This window comes from Oncorhynchus keta, chromosome 27 (genome assembly GCF_023373465.1).
Source record: "Oncorhynchus keta strain PuntledgeMale-10-30-2019 chromosome 27, Oket_V2, whole genome shotgun sequence".
NCBI lineage: Eukaryota > Metazoa > Chordata > Actinopteri > Salmoniformes > Salmonidae > Oncorhynchus > Oncorhynchus keta.
In genome coordinates, this window is record NC_068447.1 from 38,250,409 (window position 1) to 38,257,908 (window position 7,500).

Below are 7,500 nucleotides of genomic sequence, written 5' to 3' on the forward strand. Positions count from 1 at the left end.
AGAATTAGCCCCACCCATCTCTTTAAGGATTCACATGTGAGGCCATGTGCTAAACAGAGTGAGTAAAGTAGCATAGTAAACAACCAAAGATTTCAGGACTAAAAGTGGTGAAAGTAGTAGCCTACAAGAAGAAACAACTCCAGGTAAGAGTACACTCTAGTCCGTGGCCTATATCCTAATCTGACTCTGGTGCAAGTGGTTGTTCTTCACATTACCCTCTCCATCGCATTACATTACTATATCAAGTAAAATCGATGTTTATTTGTCACATGCACAGGATACAGAAGGTGTAAACGGTACACTGAAATGGTTGCTTGCATATTTGCATAGTAGCAATATCAAAACCGAAAGTGTCCAGATAATAATACTGTATAAATATTTTGTCATTATTACATGATGCTTACCCAGACACACTTGTCTAACTTGATGGATCATGTGAAAGAAATGCTATAACCACCCCCCAGCCTCATCTAGCTAAGTGGATGGGTCACTATTGTTTAAACATGTACACATGTTCATGAAATACAATAGATGGCTGTAATCACCCCCAGACACACCTGGTCTAACTTTATGGGTAATGTAATCATCTGGCAAAGTGGAGTATTTTGTTTAGACATGTAGCTAGCTAGCTAGCTAGCTAAACAATTAACCATAATCCCAACCCATACTATTAGCAATACATACTGAATGTCATAGCTAGCCACAATGCAGTACATTCTATAGTATGAATCTGCAAGCTAACTAATTTTAAGAAGAGAAATTGTAGAAATGGGTGGGGTTTATGACTTTGTGGGTAATATAAATATATTTATGACTTTGCTAGTAATATAAATTATTATTAAACAAGTATTTGGTTGCCAAGGCAACACCCCCCACAATGCTGCAGCAGCCACATAGAACCTCTAACCCTGGCAATTTGACTGGTAAACTCATGGGTATAATAGATGTGGTAGAGGTCAATCGAACTCGACCAAAACAATGAAATTGCCATGGAAATGCATGGGGGGCCGTGTTGGAAAGATCACGAGTTCCCTCATTGCCCCCCAGCAAAATGATCCTACATTTAGGCTATTGTTTATATGTGCATTACACACTATGTTGAGGTGAAAATAGAAGTAAAATGTTTGTACGGATGTCAACCCCAACACATGTTTGTGTCATCATCACCGATCAACTTCACTACAGATAAAAACGACTTTGGCTACCGCCACAGGTTTCTGTATGCTAGCTATGCTAACCAGCTTAAACAAACAGGTTTCTGTATGCTAGCTATGCTAACCAGCGTAAACGAACAGGTTTCTGTATGCTAGCTATGCTAACCAGCTTAAACAAACGTGTTTCTGTATGCTAGCTATGCTAACCAGCTTAAACAAACAGGTTTCTGTATGCTAGCTATGCTAACCAGCTTAAACAAACAGGTTTCTGTATGCTAGCTATGCTAACCAGCTTAAACAAACAGGTTTCTGTATGCTAGCTATGCTAAGCAGCTTAAACAAACAGGTGTCTGTTTGCTAGCTATGCTAACCAGCTTAAACAAACAGGTGTCTGTTTGCTAGCTATGCTAACCAGCTTAAACAAACAGGAAGAAAGTATTTCGCAGTCACTTCTTCTAAACCTGAAAAGGGACGACTTCTACATGTTATGCCGCGAAAACAGCCAAATATATCAAAATCGGACTTAAGTAACCACATTATGGGCCAGTTACAATACATGAATCATGACAGATTTGATGAATGTGCACCAATGTGGTCAGTGGAACGTCTGCGTTCCATTGACTCCTTCACCGCATCTATGGCTGCATGGGCAATCATTTTCATGGTGGATTCTAATGATGCCAACTGATGTGGCTTTTTGTAATGTCAGTTGAGTTCAACAAATCACAGCATCTATTTTAGCACCTACTGTAGTTCCTGCTTTATGGGTACAGTCACAACGTTCTGACTGGGTGGAATACAGGTACCACCAGAAGTGTATTTTTCATAGCAGGTTAGGAGAACTTACGCAGCAGGTTAGGATAATTCATGTAGCAGGTTAGGCGAATAAGGTTAAGGTATAGAAAAGGGTTAGGGTTAGCTAAAATGCTCAGCTAGAGTGCTGTCTGTGTGGTTTTGTGTGTTAAAGGGAAAGTTCAGGCCAAATCTATATTTGGGTTGAATTACCCTTACCTTGAGTTGTGGCTGAAGGCCCCATGCTGACAGAATCCACAATAATCCATCATTTACTCCTGCCGCTGGAGCATCGTCGAAATTCATGAATGTGAACAACAGAACCGACTTTAGCAGAGATTTCCATCAGTAGCAGTAGATAGACAGAGAGTGCTGACTAACTGACTGAGGTCTGCTCTACTTCAGCACCTTGGACAGGGCTTGGTTTACAGCCATGGCCACCTGCTGTAGTGCTGCCTGTACTGTCTTCAGCTGCTCTGAGGAGCTATTAATAAAGGCCCCATTAAACTAACACTGTGTGTGTGCGACCGTGCCTGGGTTTGTGTGTTAAAGGGAATGTTCAGGCCAAATATATATTTGGATTGAATTACCCTTACCTTGAGTTGTGTTCTGAAGGCCCCATGCTGACAGAATCCACAATAAGCCATGACTTATGACTTATGAGTTCTGCCACAGCCAGGAGTTAGCATAATAGCATTGTCAAAATTCATGAATGTAAACAGCCGAACTGATGTTAGCAATGCTGCTCTGCAAGCCCAAACTTCCTCAAAAACACTTCAAACTAAGTTCGGTAGCGTCAATACTCGCAAAGAGTTCTTCCCAGTGAGAATGTCGTTGCTTTTGAAGTAATATCAGATTATTCCAATGCACTGATAGTTCCATCAAGCCACCGGCGAGTTTGTTCACAGCTCTGGTAATTGGTCCATCTGATTGCCCAGTGAAATACAATTCAACTGTACTGTCCATGTTACAGCAAACCACAGGAACAGATGCGGCTGTGAAACTACATGACGGAATGGTTCCAGTTTTGCGTGACAAAATTCCAGCGATTATCTCAGCGTTGTGCACTTTAAAAACATCCCTGCAACCTCCACAACTACCGAACTTATTCGTTTGCAGTGCTTTTGAGGAAGTTTGGGCTTGCAGAGCAGCATTGCTAACATCTGTTCGGCTGTTTCTATTCATTCATTTCGACAATGTTAACTCCTGGCTGTGGCAGGACTAAATAGTGAATTATTGTGGATTCTGTCACCATGGCCCTTCAGACACAACTCAAGGTAAGGGTAATTCAACCCAAAAATAGGCCTGAACTATACCTTTTAAGGATGTGTGCATTCCACCCCTTCAGGAATCTGAGTGATCCGGCACAAAGCAGTGGCAGGGCTGTGAATGAAAGGCTAGTGGAAGAAGAGAGGGAGGAGAGGAGAGGAGAGAGGGAAGTGAGGGAGGAGGGGGGGGGTGTACTGTAGTCAACATTCAAAAGCATGCACTTCATCTAATGAGAGAGCCAAGAGGTCAGTCTTTAACTACACACAGATAATGGCTGTCTCCTGAAACCATGGCAACAATACCTCTCCACCCCCCTTCCTACTCTCCCTCCCTTCCCCTCCTCCTTCCCCCACAGTAAAATCAATGCAGGGCTTTTTGTTAGCTTAATGACCGCTCTGGTTTGGTCTGTCTGAATGGCCTGTACCTCCACCATGAGGTGTACATTCAACATCTTCCTTCCTGCCTGTCTGCCTAACTCCCTGACCACCTAGCTCCCTGCCTGCCTAGCTCCCTGTCTGCCTAGCTCCCTGTCTGCCTAGCTCCCTGTCTGCCTAACTCCCTGACCACCTAGCTCCCTGCCTGCCTAGCTCCCTGTCTGCCTAGCTCCCTGTCTGCCTAACTCCCTGACCACCTAGCTCCCTGCCTGCCTAGCTCCCTGTCTGCCTAGCTCCCTGTCTGCCTAACTCCCTGACCACCTAGCTCCCTGCCTGCCTAGCTCCCTGTCTGCCTAGCTCCCTGTCTGCCTAGCTCCCTGTCTGCCTAACTCCCTGACCACCTAGCTCCCTGCCTGCCTAGCTCCCTGTCTGCTTAGCTCGCTGTCTGCCTAACTCCCTGACCACCTAGCTCCCTGTCTGCTTAGCTCTCTGTCTGCCTAACTCCCTGACCACCTAGCTCCCTGCCTGCCTAGCTCCCTGTCTGCCTAGCTCCCTGCCTGCCTAGCTCCCTGCCTGCCTAGCTCCCTGTCTGCCTAACTCCCTGACCACCTAGCTCCCTGCCTGCCTAGCTCCCTGCCCTCTGTCTGCCTAGCTCCCTGCCTAGCTCCCTGTCCTAGCTCCCTGACCACCTAGCTCCTGCCTGCCCCTGTCTGCCTAGCTCCCTGTCTGCCTAACTCCCTGACCACCTAGCTCCCTGCCTGCCTAGCTCCCTGTCTGCCTCCCTGCTCCTGTCCTGCCTAACTCCCTGACTCACCTAGCCCTGCCCCTGCTCCCTGTCTGCCTAGCTCCCTGTCTGCCTAGCTCCCTGTCTGCTCCTGTCTGCCTAACTCCCTGACCACCCCTAGCCTCCCTGTCTGCCCCTAGCTCCCCTGACCACCTGTCTGCCTAGCTCCCTGTCTGCCTAGCTCCCTGTCTGCCTGACCACTCCCTGTCTGCCTAGCTCCCTGTCTGCCTAGCTCCCTGCCTAACTCTGCCTGCCTAGCTCCCTGCCTCTCCCTGCTGCCTAACTCCCTGACCACCTAGCTCCCTGCTCTGCCCTAGCCTAACTCCCTGACCACCTAGCTCCCTGTCTGCCTAGCTCCCTGTCCTGCCTAGCCTAGCTCCTGCCTGCCTAGCTCCCTGTCTGCCTAGCTCCCTGTCTGCCTAGCTCCCTGCCTGCCTAACTCCCTGACCACCTAGCTCCCTGTCTGCCTAGCTCCCTGTCTGCCTAGCTCCCTGCCTGCCTAGCTCCCTGACCACCTAGCTCCTGTGTCTGCCTAGCTCCCTGTCTGCCTAGCTCCCTGAGCTCTCCCTGTCTGCCTAACTCCCTGCCTGCCTAGCTCCCTGCCCTGCCCTGCCTAGCTCCTGTCTGCCTAGCTCCCTGTCTGCCTAGCTCCCTGTCTGCCTAGCTCCCTGTCTGCCTAGCTCCCTGCCTTCCTAATTCTCTGCCTGCCTGCCTGGCTTCCTAATTCTCTGCCTGCCAAGCTCCCTGTCTGCCTGCCTGTCTCCCTGCCTTCCTAATTCTCTGCCTGCCTGCCCTGCACCCTGCTTCCCTCCCTCCTTGCCTCCCTCCCTGCCTGCCTAACACGCTGCCTGCCTAGCTCCCTGTCTGCCTAGCTCCCTGTCTGCCTAGCTCCCTGTCTGCCTAGCTCCTTGTCTGCCTAGCTCCCTGCCTTTCTAATTCTCTGCCTGCCTGCCTGCCTGCCTGGCTTCCTAATTCGCTGCCTGCCAAGCTCCCTGTCTGCCTGCCTGCCTCCCTGCCTTCCTAATTTTCTGCCTGCCTGCCCAACACCCTGCTTCCCTCCCTCCTTGCCTCCCTCCCTGCCTGCCTAACACGCTGCCTGCCTAGCTCCCTATCTGCCTAGCTCCCTGTCTGCCTAGCTCCCTGTCTGCCTAGCTCCCTGTTTGCCTAGCTCCCTGCCTTCCTAATTCTCTGCCTGCCTGCCCAGCACCCTGCTTCCCTCCCTCGCCTCCCTCCCTGCCTGCCTAGCTCCCTACCTGCCTCCCTACCTGCCTCGCTACCTAGCTGCCCCGCTTCCTTCCTGCCTCGCTTCCTACCTGCCTGCCTCTCTTCCTGCTTTGTTGCCTCTCTCTCCAAAGAAAAGTCACATTAAGGATAATTTCCTTCAGCCATTATTGACGTAAAAGAGACTTGTGAAATTGACAAACGGGGTAGCAACCATAAATGGCAGACCGTGTTTGCGACGGATAGAGATGGAGACAGAGGGAGAGACCGAGAGAGAGAAAGGGAAAGGTGGAGTGAGAGGTGAAAAGAGAACAGAGCGAGAGAAAGAGAGACGGGGTGGGAAAACTCGCCATCAGAATGATGGCAACGTCTCGGTTGTGGTTTCTATGAGTCAGCATGTGGTTAATGGGTAGGGGGGCGTATGATACATTGTGCTGACCCTTGCACTCCTCGGTTGGTTGGCAGTGTGTGAGACTAGCATAATGAGGTGCGAGAGACATCTTACTGGCTCCTACGTTCCCTTAGATCACCTCTGTTGTTCTATTCTACGGGGTTCTCTCTATGGCTTGGCTCCACACTCAACATAATGGGCAACCTGTTACGCAACCGGTTACCACCACTAGATGGTCTAGGCGCCAGGCAATCAGAAATGAATGAAGTGTTGAGGGATACACTGAGCTGCTGCTGTTACAGATGTACTGTGCGTGTACAAAACATTAAGAACATCTTCCTAATATTGAGTTGTACCCCACCCATTTTGCCCTCAGAACAGTCTCAGTTCGCCGGGACATGGACTCTACAAGGTGTCGAAAGCGTTCCACAGGGATGCTGGACCATGTTGACTCCAATTCTTTCCACAGTTGTGTCAACTAGGCTGGATGTCCTTTGGGTGGTAGGCCATTCTTGATACACACGGGACACTGTTGAGCGTGGAAAAACCCAGCAGCGTTGAAGTTCTTGACGCACCGGGCACTTAACTCTTTTGTCTGGCCCATTCACCCTCTGCATGGCACACATACACAGTTCAAGTCTCAATGGTCTCAATGCTTCAAAATCCTTCCTGTACACTGATTGAAGAGGATTTAACAGGGGACAGTGGATTCACCTTCCCAGTCTATGTCATTAGTTTTGTATAGTCCGTGTATAAGTGGGTTTCCTCCTATACATTTACACCAATCATTAACCCTTTATTAACTCTTATCTTTCCTTCGCTCCCCCCTCCACTCTTCTGTCCATGTGTCCAGGTGTTCTCAGAAGGATCGTTGTGAGCGTGCTGATGAGCCGTACCGTTTCGCGGCCGCTCTCTCCCAGTGTGTGAAGGCCACCGTGTACCCAGATAGCATCGCAGTGTCAGATCCCAGCATGCCGGTAAGTCTACACGCACACATACACGTACACACACACACACACACACACACACACAAAATCTCAACACACCACACTACCCCAACACACCGTCAACATCCAACTGGAGCTGGTTGCTACCTAGTCATTATCTGAAACCAGGATTTTATAGAGACGGAGCTTTCTTCCAGTCTATTCCACAGTAACGGTGTATTTGTAGATGAACACAGATGAATAAACATTGTCCTCTGTGTCTCATAAGTGCACCATGTGGGTGTAAGTGTGAGCATATGCTTCCCCTGCGTCCAACATTTTGGTGTGTGTGGGTGTGAACGTTTTTTTCTCTTCCAGCAGAGTACAGAGTCGTACAGTAAATCAGCATGGGCACGGTGAGACAGACAAGCAGGCCCATCCGTATTGTCTCATTGTTTTATTCAGCTCAGGAATGCACACACTCACCCACTCTTCTGGTGTGCTCTACTTGGAATGGCTGCGCACGGGAGTACACACGCCAGTCCCTCCTGGCGAATGTCTCTGAACTGTCTTTGAGCTTCTGAATGTG

At 49.2% G+C, this 7,500-nt stretch overlaps 1 protein-coding gene across 2 annotated transcripts in view; it reads left to right on the forward strand.

Moving 5' to 3' along the window:
- Positions 1-7,500, forward strand: part of LOC118360327 (plexin-A2-like) — a 324,415-nt gene that overhangs the window by 200,828 nt on the left and 116,087 nt on the right. For both annotated transcript variants that reach the window (XM_052482378.1, XM_052482379.1), the window contains exon 6: positions 6,839-6,962. In XM_052482378.1, coding sequence (XP_052338338.1) covers positions 6,839-6,962 — 124 coding nt within the window. The remainder of the gene's footprint in view (positions 1-6,838; positions 6,963-7,500) is intronic.